The sequence below is a fragment of the Micromesistius poutassou genome (genome assembly GCF_964030765.1).
Source record: "Micromesistius poutassou genome assembly, chromosome: 12".
NCBI classification, from domain to species: domain Eukaryota; kingdom Metazoa; phylum Chordata; class Actinopteri; order Gadiformes; family Gadidae; genus Micromesistius; species Micromesistius poutassou.
This window is the reverse complement of record NC_140282.1, coordinates 12,031,916-12,056,295: the sequence shown is the minus strand read 5'-3', so window position 1 is coordinate 12,056,295 and position 24,380 is coordinate 12,031,916. Positions and strand designations below refer to the sequence as shown.

Here is a 24,380-nt window from a genome sequence, read left to right as displayed (position 1 = left end):
GGTCCTGTGATGTTTCTTTTTCAATAAAGTCAGTCATGATAATGAATCTTAAAACATAGATATTACAATTTATCTCTCATTTCTCAATATGAAATAGTTGTATTTTCATCTGTGGCTGTTAGCCAAGCTTCAAATAGCTGATGTTCATGTTCGCGGCAAATTTGTGCTTAATACTGTGGCTGCCAAGCCATCGTTTGGTAATATTTGTTTGACCTTATTTGCCACCGGCGGTGATATGGAATAATTACATTAGAAGTCGATTACACACATTATGTATCATTAGTAATATATTCATGTTCTTCACTGCTTGAGGCATACACTACTGCAATTTTCTCATATAATAATTTACATTTTTAGGATGGGTGCATGCACAGAATATGAGTAGAAGATATTCTTTTATTCAACTAGTGGATTATTGAGCCACATGCCTATAGGAAAGTCTGGGGTCAAGGATCATTCGTACTACTATCTACAGGCCCACAGTCATATAGCCTTGCCAGGCGGTTTGTGTGTGTGTGTGTGTGTGTGTGTGTGTGTGTGTGTGTGTGTGTGTGTGTGTGTGTGTGTGTGTGTGTGTGTGTGTGTGTGCATGCGTGCATGTCTTACCTTGCTGTCCACAACGAGGTTCCGGATGCAGCCGCTGAAGTGTTTGTGCTGGAGCTGGGGGTACATGTACGGGACCTCCTCGTTCACACCCCCTAACTGGAGCACCTGGCTCATGTTCAGGTGTCTGTGGGGCAAGCACACACACACACACACACACACATACACACACACACACAAACACATGAAGTTAACACAAAGTATTGCCTTGAATGCAAGTTGTACAGTGTGTCTGTATACATTTCTGGATTTTCATATGGACATTTCACACATGTATGTGTTTCTTTGTGTGAGTGAGTGAGACAGTGAGTGATTGAGTAAGTGAGTGAGGGAGTAGGAAAGTGAGTCGGTGGGTGAGTGAGTGAGTGAGTGAGTGAGTGAGTGAGTGAGTGGGTGAGTGAGTTAAAGAGTGGGTGAATGTGTGTGTGTGTGTGTGTGTGTGTGTGTGTGTGTGTGTGTGTGTGTGTGTGTGTGTGTGCGCGTGCATGCATGCATGCATACCTGCGTTTGTGTGCGTGTTTGTGTCTGTGTGTGTGCATGTGCATGCGTGCACGTGTGCAAGCGTGATTGTGTATGTGCGTGCGAGTGTATGCTTGCCCGTGTGTGTCTTAAAACCACATACCGGTCTGTGTTTGGAGTGACACCCGTTACTTCACAGGAAGAGTGGTCATCAGTGGTCAGCCAACTGCCAAGCCCCTCCATCTCCATCACTGTCGCTCCTGCACAGCGATCCAGTGTGAAGCGCACCTCCTGAAGCACAGGGCACACACACACACACACACACACACAAATAATCACATCACAAAGAAAGTTTTGTATTAAAAACACTATATTGCATGTGTTGCAGATATAGTGCTGCACACGTTCGTGCACAACTGTACACTCCAGCAAACATTATTCTAACAACATAAATTGTATTGTGTTTGTTTGAATGTGTATCATGTATTTTATTACTATGGTAGGATTCTCAGTCATGAAGAAAAGAGCTAAAGTTCAGGATTGCCCAAAATAACACCACACACACACACACACACACACACACACACACACACACACACACACACACACACACACACACACACACACACACACACACACACACACACACACACACAAAAAAAACTGGTTGCTGGAAAGGGATGGTTCTGCTGTTGTTGGAAGAGTTTGATGGATTTTGGGTTCTCCCGATGTTGCAATACTTTATTATATGTTTTATTAAATAAAGTGAAGATGTTACCAGACAAGAGGAAGATTTGAGTTGGTTAAAAATGGTTCAATACTATGATTTTGACAGAGATTTTGTCATCGTTTTTTTATGATTTATCTTTGCATTTTTATGCTTTATTCATGAAGAGTTAGACAGGAAGGTACGGGACAGAGAGAGGGGAGGACATGCAGCAAAGGACCACGGTGTAGTATTCGGTATGGACTCTGCCCGCCCTGCTGGTCTTCTGTGGCATTGAATGATTTTGTTTGCATTTGCCATGTGCTTTTTGTTTTTGTCCTGAACCCCGCCCTCACCTGCCTGGTGCCACTCCCTGGCCACACCTGCTCATTAGCTGCTTGTTGTCCTGATTGAGTTTTCCCTGTCACTTGTTTTCTCCCTGCCAATGTTCAAGTTCAGCCCACCAGTTAGGCTTTGTCAGATTTTACCACAAAGTTTGGTGAGATATGGTGAGAAGACTTTGGATTCTCTGCATTCTCTGCCTTGTGATTTTCTGTTTTGGATTTTTTTCTTTTTGTGTAACTTTGCCTTGATCTTTTGTGCATTACATTTTTGACTCCTTAGTTTGTTTTTCAATCCTAAAGAAAATGAATAAACATTTTTTCCAATTGTATCCGGTCTGTACCTGGGTCCTTTTCTGCAATCCCTAACAGTACAATCTGACCACGATGGACCCAGCATACCTGAATCATTTGAGGGCTGTTCTTGAACAGCAAGGAATATTTCTGGGAAGACACCAGAATCAGTTGGAGACGGTCATTTCAAACATCAGAGACCTGACCGACCAAATCCAGCCACTTCAACTTGCCCAATCTGCAGCCACACCCCCTGCACCAACCTGTGAACCCCGACTGCCTACTGAGTACTACTACTACTACTACTACTAGTACTACTGAGTACGGAGTACTGAGAAGTACTCCGGTGAACCGGCCACCTTCCCCTCTGACCATGCTAAAATGGCCTATGTGATCACCCAGCTGTCTGGCCATGCCAGAGAGTGGGGAACTGCTCTCTGGGAGGCCAGATCACCTTCCTGCAATGACTTCCATGATTTCTCATCTGAGATGAAACAAGTCTTTGACCGCTCCAAACATGGACGTGAGGCTGCACGTGAGTTACTGCACATGCAGCAGGGGAGCAGGTCTGTATCAGATTATGCCATTGATTTCCAAACTCTTGCAACCTCTACTGACTGGAATGCTGACTGTTTGATACCTTTCTGAATGGGCTGTCTGAGAAGATTAAAGTTGAACTTGTCTCCCACGACCTGCCTCCCACCTGCGAGGACCTGATTAAACTGGCCATCCGAATTGACGTGAGGCACCAACAGCGCCGCCGTCGGCGAGTCTTCGAGAGCTCACCTCGGGTGTCTTCAGACCCCCCTGCCATCCAACCAGCTCCTCGGTCCGCTCCGCTGTCCGCTCCTGACTCTTCTGGACCAGAGCCAATGCAGATAGACCGCACTCATCTAACCCCAGCTGAGCGTCAGAGAAGAATCCACTCACGATCCTGTCTGTACTGTGGCCAGCCAGGACACTTCCTTGCCACCTGCTCTGCCTGTTTCTGCTCTGCCAGAAGACTTTGGATTCTCTGCCTTGTGATTTTCTGTTTTGGATTTTTTTTCTTTTTGTGTTGGAACTTTGCCTTGATCTTTTATTTGTTACATTTTTGACTCCTTAGTTTGACTTTTGACCAGTCTGCCCTTTGTTTTTAAATCCTAAATAAAAGGAATTAACATTTTTTCCAATTGTATCCAGTCTGCACCTGGGTCCTTTTCTGCAATCCCTAACACATGGGCAGGAATCAAACCCGGGTTGCTGCGGTAAGGACTGAGCCATAATGGCTGCCCCACATTAGTTCAGTTTTGACATGCTATGATCATGTTCATTATCAAGATTAATATGATGGAATGGCCATGGAGTGTTTACATACTTTGAACACAGCATCAAACACATACATACATAATGCATTAAATCAATAAACGAAGGGATTCGTACATTCCATGTACTGCTCAAAGCATACAGTGCAACAATTTACCACACAAGGAGGATTATGAAAATAATCATTCATCACTCCAGCTCATTCATTTAAGTGTTTCAACCTTATTACTTTCCTCAGAGTCGATAACTCCAATCTATTGTGTCTCTTCTATGCTCCATAGAGTCTATAGTGTATACCCCTTGCCTTCCATAAGTGCAGAAAATGAAATGGGTGGCTCTGTGAATCCAGTCCCCACAGTTAGCTAATTTCTTTCTGAGTGGCCTTTGAGATGCAAGACACACTCTCTGCGTCAAGGTCTTTGTTATGGCTTTAATGTGATGGCAGTATCTAGCTAGCTCTAGTGAATAGACACATATTCACATGTTTCCGCCATTGTGTTCATTCCTGATGTCACGCGTTGGATTAAAAAAGTGTTTGAGGGGCTGGGAGTTCAGTTCTGTGCAGTGGTGTGTGTATTAACTGTATAGCTGTAATACGGTTGCACTTGTCTTGCATGTCTTTATTACATAAAAAACATGTATATAGCTGTATGGGTTCATGAGTCATGTGAATGAGTTTCTACCTCGTCTAGGCAGAGGTATATCTTTGTTCTGATATAACAGCACTGTTTTGTGCAATTCATGATATAATCCGCTTTACTGCATGATTGCTGAATGGCCGACACAGTGTGAAATACTGAATTTGTATGCTCCAATAAATGCTGTACTACAGCTGGAACCTTCCTGTACAAAAGGCTCTGATAATATGTTCCATACTGGTGTGTTTGCCTGAGAACAAAAGAGAACAGTTAACAAAAAGAGAAAATGTAAAATAAATCAAAAGCCAATTATGTATTTTTCCCTCAAAGCTCCATGAACTTCTTAAATTACCTAATTACATAATTTGCAGATTTTTAATGCTTCAGGGATTGATCAAAATATTTCCTGGTGTTATCGCTGCCCCCATAAAGAACTCTTTGGTGAATTTCTGTGCCTTTAACGCGATGCAATCCATTTTTAAAATGGCTTTCATGTTCAAGAAAGAGTTAACTGCTGTTATTTATTTTTATGGAAACTTTGCTTTGTGGCTATCGGGGGTAAACTTGTTATGATGAGCCTGGACAAGAAGTCGCTCAAACTTTCTAGTTTGATGCTGTATTATCTGCAGGCTCTTGGGTTTTAATGACGACAGTGACAGGTGCGACATGATTGCCGTATTTATGTATATATTCAGTGAATATTTCAAATGTTTCCTTGGATACATCTGGGCTGTTTATTTCAGCTGCTGACAACTTTATACCGGAAACACATACACACACACACATACACAGACACACACACATATGCCTCAAGCAATAATGGAGAATCCATGGAGAGTTTTTTTTGCCATCTGTAGCTGTCAGCTCAGCTCCCTTCCTGACCTTATCTCTGCATCTTGAATGCCCCAAGCATCGTTTTCTTTGGTTTGTTTTCATAAGAACTGGATTTTACGTTGAGTAAAGCACTTTATTCCTTTGCTATTTTCGCTTTTATACCCCACATATCATTGGAGTCTTACAAAAGTCCTCTGCTGGCAATTATATATAAAAAAACACAGGTTAGAGTTGTTAGACTTCCACCTATAAGGGTAGCGTGTCTTCCTTGTAGCAAGTTGTAGTGAGGATAGAAGTGAAAAACCAGTAGAAATGTGTAGAAATGTGATCGCTATCACCACCATCATCATCATCATCATCATCACAACCTCCATCCTCTCCATCACTATAACAGCCACCATCATCCCTGGCACCACCAACACCAACATCTCCTCAACCACAACCATCATCCCCACCACCAACATCACTACCATCACCACCACACTATCACCATCACCACCAACACTATCATCTCCTCAACCACCACCATCACTGTCACAACCACCAGCACCACCATCATCACCACCAGCATCACCACCTCTACCATCACCAGCACCATCATCCTCACCATCATCACTTCCACCACAACCATCATCCCCACCACCAACACCACCACCAACACTGTCACAACCACCATCACCATCATCAGCTCAACCACAACCACCATCACCACCACCATCATCACCACCACCTCCACCAATATCATCCCGACCATCACCTCCACCACTTCCATCATCCATCCGTCATAACCACCACCACCACCACCATCATCATCAAAATCTTCATCATTACACGCATCCTAATCTCCTCACCTACCACCAAATATGTTAGTAACTAAGTAAGTAAGTGATAAATTACTATGATTACTATGTTGACGATGAAACCTACTAGCATGTTTTAAACAAAGAAGAGAGGTTTTGGGTTCACTTCCCCTTGAACATGCCTTTTGAATGCAAATACAAAAGCTACATATTCTCTATCTGGCCAATGAATCAGGTTAGATGACTACCCTTACAGTTCCACTAGATAGTAAGTATGTGGATTTAGATTCAGCACAGAGGCAGTTCAGTTAGTGTTATTATGAATTTAATAAATGGCCAAAGTGCTCATGAGCAATGAGCAATGTGGATTATCACAGGGGTCAATGCCATTGTTTGCTGATGCATTTCATTTTTTTTTAAGTTAAAGAGTTCCTCCATAAGGAGTTTTTTTTTTACGTCGATTACATGGCTGATGCCTGAACTGATTGTAAATTAATCTTTATTTGATTGTAATGGATTTTTAATCATGGGATAAATTGTTTGCAGGGATGCTGTCAAATCGACAGATCGGATCCTTGACTAGTTTCACGTGTGTGACTAGGGATTTATCAAACAGAATTGCACATATCTTCCCTGTGTGCTCATTCTTTGGTCTTATAATGGCAAGCAAGTTACTCTCTGGTGGCTCACCATGAAAGATTACACTTGCTGCCATTTCATCTTTCACCATGATGGAATCAGTCACACCTTTGGCCAAATGTCAACTGACCTACACTTTTAATTGTGTGACCTATGTGAACAATGCATCACCGTTGATAAAACCAAATCTACAACTATAACAACTAAATATCAACGAAAAAACCAAACCAAATTAAAAATAGACATTAGACAGTAGCAAGTGGAAATAAACCAAAATTATAATAATTATAATATATTTTTTATTTTAACATTATGTGAGTGGGGCTATGTTAATGTCCAAGTATCCACCTGTATTGCAGGTGTTTATGCATGTTCATGTATGTGCATGTACATGCATGCGTGTGCAAGTCTGCATGCCCATGTGTTTGTGAGTGTGTGTGTTTGTGTGCTCCTGTGTGCATGTACTATATGTGTGTGTGTGTGTGTGTGTGTGTGTGTGTGTGTACTTGCAATTATCACTACGTGGGGCCCAGGCTACGGGAGCACACCAACGGTGTGGGGCCCTGAAACGTTGTGGGGCCCAAAATGGTGGGTTCCACACCGATTTTCATCTCTCTGTGCTCAGGAGCCTCCCCTGATGTGCCTGTTGCTTTTTTTTCATTTTTTGAAATTTGGCCCACAAAGTGACAAAAACTAGGTATGTGTGTAAAAGTGTGTGTGCTCACTATCACCCCCTTTACCAGACCCCAGTATTGCAACCGATACACACTTACACACTCCACACACACACACACCGGAAGGAGGAGACCACAAAGTGTCAAAAACTAGGTATGTGTGTAAAAGTAAATGAATCAATATATCTTAATAAATACATTTTATATATTGTTCATGTATTCATTCATATAAATGAAATGTATATTTTGTTGGATGTTCATGTTTAATAGCCGTGTTTCATTTGGGCGCCCCAACACATTTTAGGCGGTCGCCTAGTTTGCCTATGGCAATCGCCGGGCCTGTTTCCACAGTCCAAAAAGGAGGGCATGGCTTTTCAGTCCCTATACACGTACAGGACAAAACCTGGGGCCGAGTACACAAGGTGCAGTGTGAGTTGGAGGATTGCAAACAGTACTCCAAAATGGCATCTAGAAGTGGATTAACTTTCACACACTGCAAACACATCCGCTCTTTACAATACTGCACAGATATAGCCACAGAAGAATGCCTCAGAGAAGATATGTTAACAGAAATGGTGCACTCAAAGTTTTTTGGTGACTCAAAAAAGTCAACCTGCCTTAAAAGGCAAAAATATGCAGGCAGAACATGTCCCTCTCTGTGTTGAGGTATCATTTGTGGAAAGCTCAAAGGACTTTTGTTTTTCCGTCCATGAGCCGACTTTGCACTATTACAGTCGCCTTGGGAGGATATTTGTAACCTACAATTCCTCAGCAAACACATGGCATTGCCCTTGTGCCAAACCAAGGATGGTTTATTTCAAACCAACCGAGATGTCTTCAAAACAGAAAAAAAAAAATAAATAGCTTATTGTGAATGTCACACTGAGTTTGCGTGAGAGTAAAGGGCTACAGAACATTTGATCATGTTGTGACTTGTTTTTTTTATTTTTATGTTTTCTCATTGATCACTTAATAATTTAACTTGGATTATACTGTAGATATCAAGAGTTAGGGTAGTATTTAGTGGTACTTAGGTGTTCCAGCAGCACAAGAACATGATTAGCATAGACATAGAACCAAACATGAAATGTATGGTGGTTAAGAATAAAAATACAGAATAATGCAACAAAAAAACTAATTGAAACAAATATATAGAAAAAGATCAGTGCAATAAAGTCAAAATTAAATGATAATGAAAAGGCAGTAAAGTACTCTGTATAGTACACAATAAAATGTATAGGCCTATGACATCTTATGAGATGTTGGTTTATGAATATGAGTAATAGCTTAAGAGAAAATGTGTGTACTGATTAAACAAGTTTACTATACAAATAAAAACAATATATACTATAGACAAGGAATTTATAGATTTTATGTCATATACTAATTAATTCATTTGTGAGGAAAACGATTCGGAAGTGCATTCACAATTTTCCCTTGCATTTCCGGGCCTGAGAGTGGAGCCTGCGGCGGTAGGGACCTCACAGTGGAGGTCTGCAGTTTTATTTTGAAATGTATGCCGTGCATTTCCGGGCCTGACAGTGGAGGAAATATATGGACAACAGGTAGGTGTTATTCATTTGATTAAGTCAAAATGATTCGGAAAATATCCAGTGATATTACTGCACATATAATGTAAGCAAATGTAATACAATGCTGTTTTAAACCAATAGCTAGTTGGCTAACATTAGCTACAGAGTGCTTGTTGCTAAATAGTGCATTTGATATTAGCTGTTAGCTGCCATGCACTAGCTAAATAGCTCACTAACATAACGTTATCTACAACTTGACACTCGGTTAAAGCTGCGTTGTTTATAAGAGTGTCTAGTTGTGTAAGTTATCCTATTAGCATGTTGGAGCATACAGTAGCAATGTTCTGCCGCAATGCATTGTGGGACGTGGTGGCCATTTTAGGCCTGAGTGCAATGTAAACATAAGCAGTAGTTGTGTCAATTCAGTGAAATATAAAAGAAAGACGACATGCACACATGCTAGAAAGGTAAGAGGATTTACTCAGAAACGTTAAAGGAGCCAGATAACGTTATCTGTATCCGTTTATTATGTAGAACAGATAAATTAATACTTATCCTTGCTTTTACAATTTTCTGTCTACAAGTTGCCAGAATCAATGGGCTAGACTTTGAGGTTATAGTCACATATTATACATAATATACACATAACAAGTATATTTATGAATTTCAATTATTTAAATAGTGATAAATTAACAAGTCAGTGAAGTCTTTGTGTTAACTTCTTGACTTTCTCCTACAACTCTATTTTATATTATATTATTGTGGCTGTTGTGTTTAGAGATAAACCATGTAAATGTTACACATGGATCTTTATGGCTTCACTGGAAGCATCAAGCTCTGGAATGTTGAAGATAAGAGTCAGTTTTTTTCCTTTTTTTTTTTTTTTTTTCCTTTTTGGATAGCTACTGTGGTTCTGGTAACTGCTCAAAACAGATCATGAGTCAGTCAATAGGGATTCTGTTCTTGCATGTTGGGTAACTGTGTAAGGTTTATGATGTCCAAATCACTTTCAGGGAGCCATGATGTCAACCCGGAAAAAAAGAATAAAGCCTGTTGAGGAAGCAACATCATTCATTCTGCTCTCAAAGGACAAGCCAGGAATTGAGGGAAAATACATTGATAGCGAAAAAGGTACAAGGCAGCAGATCATATTACACCAGTTCATTTCTCAGTACTGTTCTTTCACATACACATAAAAAAATAACTTTATTTGTGGTTAAAAGCTGTTATTTAGCTGCTGTTTTTGTTGAATCCAATATAACCAGCTCTGGTTAAAAGTTAAGATTTTATTGTAAGTGGTTACAATATATATATTTTTTTTTATTTTTATGGTTATTCATTTATTAGAGATGTGGATGAATCTATGTTAAAGGATGAGACAACAAAATATTTTTAGCAAATACAGTAAGAAAGCAATCTATTAATTTATGTACTTATAGGAAGAGGAGTTTTTGCTACCCAGCCCATCGAACCAGGTGCCTTTGTCATGGAGTATAGAGGAGACCTTATATCGGTGGAGGAATGCCAGTCGAGGCAATTTCTCTCCGTCTCTACTCAGAGACGGAGAGTACATTTATTTTTGAGTTTGAATGGCAGAAACATCGCTATTGGTGAGCATTCCGAAAATGTGCAATTTGTAGATATAAACATTTTTAATTCAGACCCTAATATACTTTTTTGGAAAGTTAAATAAAGCAGCAAAAATTAGCTGTGTTTCAATTAGGGTTTTTTGGACCAATTACTGCTCACCGATTGCTGATCTCAGTATCACTGAATGTTTAATTAATTATCAATTTATTTAATTTGTTCTTGACATTGGATAATAACCTACCATGCTTTGTGTCACATTTAAAGTTAATATAGTTAAGTTTGCAGAACCTGACCCAACACTTATTGCGATTTGCAATACAAAGACAGGACAGATACTTAAAAAACCTAAGTGGGTTTAACACCCCTGCCTCCCATTTGTTTTTTTCGTAACTTGACATTTTGGGGCTAATATAGTACATTTTTCTGTGTTAGGACAGTTTCCCATCACATTTAATAATGTTATTTAGTGTACTATGATGTTTAAATGTCTCTTCTAATGAATATTTAGAAAATTCTTTTAACAGATTTTCTCACATCTTTTAGTATTGACGCATCCAAAGAAGATGGATCGCTGGGAAGATTAGTCAATGACAACAAAAAATCTCACAAATCAAATCAAATTAAACAAATCGCAGTAAACAACAGGCCCCACTTATGCCTATTTGCTGTGAAGAAAATAGAAATAGGAACGGAAATTGATTACAGCTATGGAGATTCGAAGTGGCCGTGGCGTAATAAGGTAAGTTGGTTATATTAAGCATCTTGATTTAGATATATTTTGCAAAAAAATTAATCTGTCAGTTCAGCATTGCCTGTTGTGTTTTCTCAATTCTGAAATGCATGGATGGGGAGAACAAGTTTCACATGTATGTTCAAAAAGAGATGTTACCATACAGGTAATACTAGGCTTTATTTTTAACTATTTTCTTCCCATGATTACACATGGAGTGATTTCCTTATGCAATCTAACCTCTGATTGTTCAAATCAATTAAACTCAAGTTTCTAGAGATGCAATATAAAGCTTTCTGAGCATCTGCAAGTTTAACAAGGGTATTTTGAAAATAATCTACTGCCATAAGCTGAATACGTTGTGTTTTTATCTCATATTCCAGGTGCCAATCAGTCAGTCTCCTGCAGTGGAAGTAGAGTCCAAGAAGCTCCCTGCTGCAGAAGACACTTCACCTAACGAGTCAGATTTTGCGGATAATGTTGGGACACAGGTAATAGCGAAGTGATGACACTGCTGCCTGAAATTGTGTTACATTCCTTGGGGGATTTTCAAAGTCATCATATTTGTTCACAAATTGCCCCATGCAGTCCTAAACTCAGATTGTTCAGTAAATGAGCAATTCAGGAGGATGTTGACATCTCATTTTACAAAAGTATTCCAGTCAGAAATACTAACCGGGGGATAGTAGAGGAGCAGTGTAACATTGCACACTTGTACATTTCTTGTTTTGTCCTTGTGGGGCCCCTGAAACTGAAATCTGTCTTTCAAGTTCCCTGTCAGGAGGCCAGTGTTACACACTCTTTTCTAGTCTTGCCTTATGGGGCCCTCCCGTTTTTATCTACATGAAATTGATTTTACTTCATTAAGAAAACACCTGTCAATATCTAAACTCAAATTTCTAGAGATGCAATTTGAAGCTTCCTGAGCAGGTGCAAGTTTAACGAGGGTATTTTGAAAATAATCTACTGCCATGAGCTGAAATATCTTTTTTCAAAGTTCCCTGTCAGGAGGCCAGTCTTACACACTCTTTTCTAGTCTTGCCTTATGGGGCCTTCCCGTTTGTATCTACATGAAATTGATTTTTCTTCATTAAGAAAACACCTGTCAATATCTAAACTCAAGTTTCTAGAGATGCAATTTGAAGCTTCCTGAGCAGGTGCAAGATTGACAAGGGTATTTTGAAAATAATCCACTGCCTCCTCTTGTATTTGTCCTGAGATGTGCTGATACCTCTACGTGGGATCATGTCATGTGCTTGGCTTTAGGTTCTGTGCTGTTAAGCAACCGTTTTCACATGAACTAACGTGTTTACTGTAAAACGATCAAAATATAGTGCTTTATATCGGTTTCCTCTTAATACATAGTGTTTTTATCTAATATTCCAGGTGCCACTCAGTCAGTCTCCTGCAGTGGAAGTAGAGTCCAAGAAGCTCCCTGCTGCAGAAGACACTTCACCTAACGAGTCAGATTTTGCGGATAATGTTGGGACACAGGTAATAGCGAAGTGATGACACTGCTGCCTGAAATTGTGTTACATTCCTTGGGGGATTTTCAAAGTCATCATGTTTGTTCACGAATTGCCCCATGCAGTCCTAAACTCAGATTGTTCAGTAAATGAGCAATTCAGGAGGATGTTGACATCTCATTTTACAAAAGTATTCCAGTCAGAAATACTAACCGGGGGATAGTAGAGGAGCAGTGTAACATCGCACACTTGTACATTTCTTGTTTTGTCCTTGTGGGGCCCCTGAAACTGAAATCTGTCTTTCAAGTTCCCTGTCAGGAGGCCAGTGTTACACTCTTTTCTAGTCTTGCCTTATGGGGCCCTCCCGTTTTTATCTACATGAAATTGATTTTACTTCATTAAGAAAACACCTGTCAATATCTAAACTCAAATTTCAAGAGATGCAATTTGAAGCTTCCTGAGCAGGTGCAAGTTTAACAAGGGTATTTTGAAAATAATCTACTGCCATGAGCTGAAATATCTTTTTTCAAAGTTCCCTGTCAGGAGGCCAGTGTTACACTCTTTTCTAGTCTTGCCTTATGGGGCCCTCCCGTTTATATCTACATGAAATTGATTTTACTTCATTAAGAAAACACCTGTCAATATCTAAACTCAAGTTTCTAGAGATGCAATTTGAAGCTTCCTGAGCAGGTGCAAGTTTAACAAGGATATTTTGAAAAGAATCTACTGCCATGAGCTGAAATATCTTTTTTCAAAGTTCCCTGTCAGGAGGCCAGTGTTACACACTCTTTTCTAGTCTTGCCTTATGGGGCCCTCCCGTTTGTATCTACATGAAATTGATTTTACTTCATTAAGAAAACACCTGTCAATATCTAAATTCAAGTTTCTAGAGATGCAATTTGAAGCTTCCTGAGCAGGTGCAAGATTGACAAGGGTATTTTGAAAATAATCCACTGCCTCCTCTTGTATTTGTCCTGAGATGTGCTGATACCTCTACGTGGGATCATGTCATGTGCTTGGTTTTAGGTTCTGTGCTGTTAAGCAACCATTTTCACATGAACTAACGTGTTTACTGTAAAACGATCAAAATATAGTGCATTATATCGGTTTCCTCTTAATACATTGTGTTTTTATCTCATATTCCAGGTGCCACTCAGTCAGTCTCCTGCAGTGGAAGTAGAGTCCAAGAAGCTCCCTGCTGCAAAAGACACTTCACCTAATGAGTCAGATTTTGCGGATAATGTTGGGACACAGGTAATAGCGAAGTGATGACACTGCTTCCTGAAACTGTGTTACATTCCTTGGGGGATTTTCAAAGTCATCATATTTGTTCACGAACTGCCCCATGCAGTCCTAAACTCAGATTGTTCAGTAAATGAGCAATTCAGGAGGATGTTGACATCTCATTTTACAAAAGTATTCCAGTCAGAAATACTAACCGGGGGATAGTACAGGAGCAGTGTAACAAAAAGTTTAAGGAATGTTAATATACTGTGACATGCACCATTCCTGTATATGCTTCAAATTACACAATGATAAGACTTTGAAGTCATACATTGGATGGCACATCATCCGGAGACAGTGCTGCTCAATAAGTTACAAGTTCTCTATTATCAATATCCTAATACAGTCAACTCACAGCTACTTAATATTTTAAATCAATATCTGTTTAGCTTTACTGAATTAAGTATTGTCTTCACCTAGATGCCTGTGAGACAGAGGCGGAAGGAAGAGAGTCTGCAAGAAAGAGAGGTGAGCTCAGAGCACACAATTTGAATCCAATTGTGGGTTTGTGCGCCTTTTTCATCCTTTAGGTCCCTTATCACCTTTTCAATAAGGATGGCTCACTGTCGTCAGATGCGCACAAAACATTGCGGAACCCTATTGCTAACTTTTGTTTGCAGATAGGAGACAAATATTTGTTAAATGTCATTATTGACATTAATCTCAACAAAAACAGGCCCATATTAACAAATTAAATGAGTGGGTACGATTTGTCCTATGTAATACCAGATTGTATATGAATCAGGCAACCCTATAAATGCACCAATTGTGTAGACTACAGTGCAGAATAGAAATGGCAAAGTAAATGTCTCATGTGAACTTTTGTATGGTGAATTCTCACAGGACGATCCATCTTCCTCCCCTCTGAAATAGCTCTATCTCACTGATTAGGCCAAACCTTCTAACCACATCTGCCTTACTCCTTTCCATCTCCATGCAGTAGTTGTGTTGTTGATCCTGTAGTCGCTGTGGCTGCTTCACCAGTATATTAGCATTAAATCCAGTAAAACATACATGTTGCTGTAATGATCTGATAATTAAAATGCACTCTATAGCTGCTTTCACATATGGACGTGCATCCGTCTATTCTCCGTAGATTCTACGGATGTGCCGTATATGTGAATGACATATCCTGACGTTGGACCTCCTGAAAAAATTCTATGTTCTCCACAGGAAATGCTAATTACCTTATATGTGAATTAGCAGTAGGATGTCACCCGCACCCTAATCGATAATAAGCCTACTGCCTTTTGTTTGCTGAATGGTTTAAAAAATATTTTTATTATTATGTTACACCTTTCCTGCTGTCGGCTCCCAGACCATAGTCGAGGAGCACAAAAGCGACGTTCCGCTCCGTCGATTCTCTCGGGAATCACTTTGACCGGCAGTGGGTCTGCTTATAGGTCGGAATATGGTCGGAATAAAGCGGCCACCGATTATTGACAGGCTGGGTACTTTATTCTTAGTTTCACTAACTTTACAGTAGGCCTACACGTTTGCACAGACACAACCAGACTCGTTCATTACCTCACTAAACTGACACACGCTACCGCTCGCTCTCCTCGCTCGTCCACGCGCACACACATGCGCTACTCTCGTAACAGTTATTATATGGTCCTGTCCTTCAACTCCCTGTTTTCTCAGTTAAACACAGAAATCAACTACATTTGTCCCAGTGTTTGTTTGATGTGAAATGAAGCCAAAAAAGACGCTCTCTTCCTCCGGTAACGCAGTCGTTCGCGACGCCTTTCTTGTTCGTCGTTTCTTCTATTTGTCTGTAACTCATGCTCCAATCTTTCATCGATTGATGCGGGCGAGTGTTGTGGATGCAACGGAATATATGCATCGCTGCAGCAACATTTAACATGAGTTCAGCCCGTTTTGCCTGTGTGCTGTCTGCGGTCAAACCAAAACAAACCCGATCCCGCCTCTTGCGACCCTACGTCATATCCCGCCCCCCTTAAGCAGCCGGAGATTCTACTGACACCAATCTCCTTACTCCGATCTCATTACACCATTACGCCAATAACAGCTAAGAGTTGCATGAGAAGATCGATGTTTAGAGGCGCTGAGGAACATCCCCAGGCATAGTTTGATCGCCTTTTTTGTCTATTGTACAGTATTTGTATGTGGAGGAGAATGCAGATTAACAGCTGGTTGTTATGGTTCTCCTCATAGTTTTTCTCCAGCTCTGCTAGTCGCTGCAGCTTGTTATGTGTATCTGTCAGTAGTTGCTTAGCTTCATCTCTGAGGCTCTACACCTTTTGTTCTGTTCTGTTTGAAGAGAGTGGACTACTAAAATGTGGCCTGTGGGATTAGGTCTTCTCTCTCTGTCTCGTGCTGATGTTCCCTGCTACACGTTCTCTTTCCCCGTACCGCTGACGTCACCTAATAGGGGTGTAAATATGTGCTAGAATTATGTGTGTATACAATTGGACCTCACAAGGTCTTTGTGCTAGAAACCGGACCCCATAATTGGGCAAAAAACTTTTTGGACAAAAGTTTGGAAATCTGGTAATTAAGTGCTGGTAATTAAAAAAAAATTTTTTTTAGCTTCCCTGATTTTTTACAGAGCTGTAGGAGCACTGGAAAGGGTGGACCCCACGATTGGGTGAATAATGTGTGGACCCCGCAATTGGGAAAGACAAGAATGTGTGTGTGTGTGTGTGTGTGTGTGTGTGCACGTTGTGATTAGCCAAGCCTCCCACCTTGCTGTTGCTGTGGACGTCCAAACGGTGCCACCTCCGGTCCGCCACATTCACGTTGCCTGGCAACTGGAGCACCAACGTGCCAGAGCCATGGTTGATCTTCAGGGTTGGGGTGCCATCTATTAACTCTGGACATGGATGGATAGAGACAGTGAGACAGTGCATCATAACACATCATGCTTAGACGGGTGGGTGAAATGCACTGTGCTGTCTGACCCTTGTCTTCCCCTAATGACACACTGTCTCTTAATTAAGATCACTCAATCTAGTGAATGGTACAATGCATTTGATATTTCTTTCTTTCTCAACAATAAACAATAAACAAGAAAAACTGATTATTATTACATTTTCGGACTTATTCAAATGGGAAATTAAAAGCTAATGAAGCGGATAAGACAGCCTTTGTCGGCCACCGTTTGCTATCCATCCTGGGATACAATGTCTACCATCACTGATATAACAATTCATCATCGATGGCAGCGTGCAAGCTCAACCTAGACTAATCTACAAACCATTGCTATATCAAGATCCAGCCCGTAATGCATAAACATATACCCTTGTGTTTATGAATTACATTCCAATTTTGAAACCCAATATCAAATTGGTACAATCAAGGATTCCTGAGAATCCCAAATGGAAGGTAATGCTTTTTGTGGAAGGCCAATTACCAAAATAGTCGCTGAGAAGATATGATTTATGGTTGTCATAAATACACGGAAGAACATGCCGTTGTTTAAAATGCATTACATTATGAAATAACCACAGGCGAGAATGTTTTTCTCCTGCTTACAAGGAACAATTTTCTACAGCAGGTAGATACTTATCTATGGCCACAAATGGTACACTCACACACACACATATATTTAAAGAAACATGTGTTAGGTAAGGTAACCCCCTTTTTCAGCTTGAATTCAAACATAACGTCATCTACGTCGACCAACACTGCCCAGACAGAGCTCGACACATCCACACACACACACACACACACACACACACACACACACACACACACACACACACACACACACACACAACCTCGCTGTCTCTGTCCCTTCATTGTGATGTTAAAGTGCATCGAAAAGTCACCTCGACTTCACCATCAGAGTCACCATTGAGTTTGTAGCGGGGGTAGAACAGTCACAAACTGGAACCAATGTAAACAGGACTGAACACCGTTTTTCCTCTAAATGATGTTCTTATTATGTTGCCAATCAAATAAGACATATTCCCATGTCAAAAAAAAAATAATAATAATAATAATTCCCACAATAATAATAATAGGTATCCACAGATACACTGTGAATACCTAATAACAGGACTTTGGGTTAAATTCCCGTTAATGCCATTTTCTGACAGGAATGAGATTGATAGACAAGAAAAAAATGTCAAAACAAAACGATCACAGCACCAATCCAATGTTCTTTGCCCTTAAACCACTCATCTATACTCATAGCGTACAGGAAATTGGGAGGTTGGGTTCCAACCAGGGCATTTACTTTATTTTTATTTTACTTTGAACACTGAAGGAAATAGGACTTGTAAAGCCTTGTCATGTCATTCGCCGCATGCCAAATCTGATGGTTTGCATGCCTCAGCTCAGAGCGCACATTGCAAATCTACAGTCAACATATCACACGCAGTCGCACGACAGTTGTCATCCAGCTTACGAGTTTGGAGAGCTTCTAGATGAGTTTGCCAAAGATTGAGTTCTACCTCGGCTAACTCTTCAAAACCAGCCTTTGTCTGATGCTGTCTGAGCTGCCATTAGGCTGCAAACTGTTCACCTACTGTCTCACACTTTCACACTTGGATCCCTCTCATCTCTCTGCCTCGTCTTTGCTGTATTATTGGCATTAATGTGTGGGAATGCAATATGTTGTACCACCTTATGTGTTTGTTATTATTTACGATTGCATACAAGGCTTTATTGGGGTACTAAGCAGAGGTACGTACCCATAAATGCACTTTTGCAAAGAGCCTTTCTCCGTCTATCTCTGTCCTCTCTTCCCACTCCCCTCCCCCTCCGCCTCCCACTCCCTCTCTCCCGTTCTCTCTCTCTCTCTCTCTCTCACACACCAGGTGCAGGTGCCAGGGAGTGTGCTACAGACAGGAACTCGGTAGGCCAGATTGACATGACATTTTCCCCAGAGATGGATGCAAGGTGTCGGGGTCTGTGTGAGGGATGACGGCAGGGTTGCCATGAATAGAGGAGCAGAGCGGAGTGGGAGAGAAGTTATGGTGATTGATGGGCGGATGGAACCGGGGGACAGAGTGAGAGAGAGAGAGAGAGAGAGAGAGAGAGAGAGAGAGAGAGAGAGAGAGAGAGAGAGAGAGAGAGAGAGAGAGAGAGAGAGAGAGAGAGAGAGAGAGAGAGAGAGAGAGAGAGAGAGAGAGAGAGAGAGAGAGAGAGAGAGAGAGAGGAAGAAATTAAAACAGCAGGGAGCAAACAACATCACAGCGAGTGTGTGGAGGAGGAGTGGGCGGCGCGGAGGAGTGGAGTGTGGGACGCAAACTGTGAGAGAGAGGAGTACAACACCAGCCGGATCATAACCCCGGGAAACAAAGAGCAGATTAAGAGATGGGAGATGACAACCCTGCAGCGAGTGCAAGGAGGAAGAAACCCATAAGAGACGGGGCAAAAACAACACCAGACACAAATACAATGATTCAACAGAGGGGCCATCAGAAATAAGCAGGGAACAATGTAAATATGTCAAGGACAGCATGACTACAGACACTTAGAGGAAGATAATGACATGCAGGTAGGAGTAAGCATGTATGTACACCGGCACAAACACACACACACACACACACACACACACACACACACACACACACACACACACACACACACACACACACACACGCCACGAGTGTCGAAACATGTTGGCCTGAATCCCATTTGAAAACTAACCCAAGACAATGAGGCCAGACAGATATAGAGGGAGAAGGGGACAGACAGAGAGAGCAAGAGAAGAGGGTAGGACCAGGGCGTGAAAAGGCTCAGAGATAGATAGAAACAGACAGAAAGATAGACAGACAGACGGACTGGGAAGAAACCAGACTGGGGTTACACTCCTAAAGAAGTTGGTGGCGGTGGTGTAGTTGTGTGTGTGTGTGTGTGTGTGTGTGTGTGTGTGTGTGTGTGTGTGTGTGTGTGTGTGTGTGTGTGTGTGTGTGTGTGTGTGTGTGTGTGTGTGTGCGTGTGTTAGACTTGGTAATGGCAGTGTACCGGGTGGGTTACAGCATTTAAACGGTTGATCTAAAACACCAGGTCCAGTCTCTCTGCTGCTCATGTCTAATTCATTAGCAGCTGCCTCCATGCAGCAAGCGGACCAGAGGTAAAAGCAATGGGCAAAAGGTAGGGGGAGAGACAGAGAGAGAGAGACAGACATAAAGAGAGAGAGAGAGAGAGAGAGAGAGAGAGAGAGAGAGACAGGGAGAGACAGAAGGACAGGGAAAGACAGAGAGAGACAGAGAGGGAGAGTCAGAGAGAGACAGGGAGATAAAGACAAATTGAGAAAGAAAGGCAGACAGCAAAGGAGCGATGGAAGACAGGAAGACACCAGAGGAGGCGGGGAAGGGTGTGTGTGTGGAGGATGTCTCCGGGCCTGGAGGACTAGCAACACTCCACCCACCCCCAACACATACACACACACACACACACACACACACACACACACACACACACACACACACACACACACACACACACACACACACACACACACACACACACACACACACACACACACACACACACAGGGCAGAAGCTCTTAAATATGAATAATGTCCTCTCCTTCCTGACAGCCTGCAGGGAGCCGGCAGCCCAACCAGCAGCCTCTCCCACCAGCAGCAGCATTGCAAATGAAGAATGGCATGAATGCACACAGAAACACAAAAAAAGGAAAATACAAATATTTGCGAGGAAAATACAAAATATATTTGCGATACGCAAACAGCGGCGCTATCTAAATGCGTTAGGCCCGAAAGTGAATACAGAATACATCCTGCTTGTACACAAATCAGCAGAACTGACACAAAAATGTGTTCGTCAGAACTGACACAAAAAAAAGGGTTTGTCAGCACGCTTGCACCTGCGGATCAAACATGTGAGCACTCCATGGCCACTGGCGAGAGCCATTTGAGGAGCGACGCGCTTCACAGACCATGGACTTGGACTACCGGACAGCTGGCGGGAAATTGGCCCCCGAGATGGGTACGTGTGTGTGTGTGTGTGTGTGTGTGTGTGTGTGTGTGTGTGTGTGTGTGTGTGTGTGTGTGTGTTGTGTGTGTGTGTGTGTGTGTGTGTTTGTGTGTACATTTGTACGTGTGTGTGTACATGTGTGGGTGTGTTTGCATGTGTGTGTGTGTGTGTGTGTGTGTGTGCGCACATGGGTTTGTCCTTGTGCACACTAACACACAGCAAGCAGGGATGTGCTTGTACTTAGTGAAATGCTTATCTTAGCTTAGTTTCCCTCAACTTTATTTTAATTTTCCCTCGTCAGTCTATCCTCCTTCATGTTCTCAAAATGTCACCTCCAAGACGCTACAACTAAGATCCCTAATGAAATGAACATCGTAAATATGATAAACTGTGTTCAGATATTTTATTTTACTCTTTGGCTTGGAGTAATGCAACAGATGTGTTATTTGTTACATGGGCGCTAATTGAATGTGTAACGTAAACGCTCTGGCATTTACACACGTACGCAGGCTTGATAAACACATCAACCACTGCCGGGGCAATTTACCCGCTTTTCTCTTTTATATTCCTCGAGGGTACGGCAATCACACAGATTTAATGTGTCATGTTAATTTGTCTATTGATTCAACAAACTCCTGCCTCTGGCTATTATCGCTCATTGCTATTTGCCGCACGTGTGTGTGTTTGTGTAAGTGTGCATGTTTACGTGTGTGCATGTTTACGTGTGTGTGTGTGTGTGTGTGTGTGTGTGTGTGTGTGTGAATGCATGTGTCAAAAACACACACACACACACACACACACACACACACACACACACACACACACACACACACACACACACACACACACACACTCATGCCAGAATTGGGAGGATCATTGCATTTTCAAAGGATGAAGTCAATGATTTCCCCAGAATACGAGTCGTCAGAGCAATCAATGTGACTAATATAAATGAGAAAAATGTATTGGCTTGCATTGTTGATGTGGGCTGACAACAACACCTCACATAGGGACAAATCAAGCCGGTAGGACTTGATTTGTGTCGGGTGGGCTGGCTCAGTTGACAAAATATTACCAATATGCGTTTGACATTCTTCAAATCCAGTGACCATTAATCAAGGCCTCTTTCCACAAGAGAGCCAATTATTTTAAAACAACTAAAATGTGCTTAGGATCCCTTCCCTGAACTTTACCATTCTGCATTGACTAGGCAATTTTGGAGGGAACCCATAAATAACCGTTTCTAACTGTATTCTCCAGCCTTTTTGTTAACCCATTGATATGATGCCAATCAAACAACGACCTATTGACACCAATGAAGACCCACATTCACGGCCAAAAGTGTGTGCTGTCTTTTCATTGCATGGGTTTGGTGCAGAATGCTTCTGAGACAGATTAATTTCATTAATTTTTATAACATTCTTCAGATAGATTGCCAATTGCTACCCAAAGTGAGGCAGCAATTGGCGTTGGCATTTGACTGGATGGCTAGGGTTTTCTGGACAATGTTTTGTACCCTTTTAGCCATTATGTTTAACATACCTCTTCCGTCCCTTTGTTATCCCTACTCTTATCCAAGGAAAGGATTTGTATAAGTCCTTTTGAACAATGTTCTTTTTGATGTCACGTGGTTGCCCTTACACTCAAAGCCCAAGCACTCTAAGATTGGAAAAATATAAGAAAATTGCCGAACAGCGTCAGAAGCAATTCTTCTGTCAGTTCCCGCTTAGCTGATTAATAAATAGCGGTGGCGTGTGGTGGTAAAGTTACAGGTAAAATAATATGCTAATGCTGATAGATTACAAAGCAGGCAGTCACTTTGCATTATGTCGTGAACTATAGGTGGGGAACCACATTGTTAGCCACCAACTGTAGTTGATAGCTGATAGTCAACCCTTAATTGTCATTCACTCAAACCTTTGGGTTATATTTCAAACACAGATATTTGAGAGATAATGATTATATCACAGATAAACAAACCTCCTTGAAACCTCTTTGAATTAATGTATTTATATTTTAATTCAAATTTTTTCAAGTATTTGCATTTATATGTATATATATATATATATATATATATAAATGCAAATACTTATATTACATATAAATGTTTATATGCAATATAAGTATTACATATAAAGTACATATATAGAGGCTTGTTAACAATCAAGACAGTCACAGCACAATGTTTGGTTATTATAACCTTTGTTTTTTGGCAGACATTATGTCAGTAACTGCTAAGCTGACAAATAAATGACCAATAATGATTGCACATAGTGGAATAGTTGCAGGTCAATTAGTATGCTAATGTCAATGCATTACGAGGTGTGCTGTTACCCTAATTATGAAGTGAACTATAAGTTGAAAACCACATTGTTAGCCATCAACTGTAGTTAGTGTTCCTTAATTGTTATTCATCGCAACCTTTGCATTATATTTCAAACATGTTAATGGTGGTTATGACAAATAAAGCCGATTGTGATAGTTAAAACTGATTTATTTGCAGGCTATAGTCACCAATATAGCAACCATGCAGTGTGCTGCCTGGACTGCAGCTGTCTTGCTCAATCATTGAGTAAGACAAGGAGGGTTTAAGTTACGCCCGTCCCATGGAAGACGCCTGGGTCTTGGATATGGTCAAAGTATCGGAGTCAACAGAGCTTTGTTTTAAAATTTTGGCTTTCGATCTGAATCTACACTTTTTTCCACTACTTACAGAAATTTAAACAGACGGACGCAGATTAGTACCCAAACATATGAAAACACAGTCATGAATTAATTCTGCTGATTTTTTCTCCCTTGTTGAGCCATACGTTAAGTCAGACAACTAAAGTCAGGTTAACACACACACACACACACACACACACACACACACACACACACACACACACACACACACACACACACACATTGATATGATGAAGATGGCAAACACCAGAAGGATGGGTCTTTGCTTCTTATTAAAGCCTCCCTCATTGTTCACTTATCCATGCACAGTCCTCTTCCTCCGTCACACCCTTCGTGACCGCAAACCCGGATCCGTTCTCCTTCATCTTCTTTGGAACACTCGCATGCACCGGTTATGTCATTCACTTCAAATATGGGGAAAGTCACAGTACCCGTTTCAACACACACGCAGACACACACACACACACACTTAAAACATGGTCAAGCCTGAGTGCTCATCACAGATGCATGGGTCCGGGAGTAAGATCTCCTTAATAAATTTTTAAGTTTCATATGCATGCATGCACGCACACCGATGCACGCACACACATACACACACAATCGCCACAGCAGATTAAAAAAAAAAAAAAACTATTCAGCTTCCCTCACACTTAAACAGAGGGAGTTTCTTTAAGCTGTCCCCGCCCTGGTGCCAGAGCGGCTCATCCATTCCCTTTTTTAATCAAAGGGTTATCGATGTTGTTGTCACCGCCGTCACACGTAATGTCACGCAAGTGTCTGAAGTTCAGATCGCCGTCGTGTGAACCAATTCCACGAGCAGCGGCCTGGCTGACAGACAATCGCCTCCCCCCCTCCCACCTCCCTCCTCCCTCCACACACACACAC

At 41.4% G+C, this 24,380-nt stretch overlaps 1 protein-coding gene across 1 annotated transcript in view; it reads right to left on the bottom strand.

Annotated features, from left to right (window-relative positions):
• The window catches only part of LOC311356548 (neural-cadherin), a gene marked incomplete at its 3' end in the record, with an annotated part of 218,859 nt that overhangs the window by 26,497 nt on the left and 167,982 nt on the right, over positions 1 to 24,380 (bottom strand). Inside the window, exons 26-28 of the mRNA XM_084476342.1 lie at positions 16,604 to 16,731; positions 1,226 to 1,353; positions 607 to 730 (exon numbers count right to left, since the gene is read on the bottom strand). Coding sequence (XP_084332468.1) covers positions 607 to 730; positions 1,226 to 1,353; positions 16,604 to 16,731 — 380 coding nt within the window. The remainder of the gene's footprint in view (positions 1 to 606; positions 731 to 1,225; positions 1,354 to 16,603; positions 16,732 to 24,380) is intronic.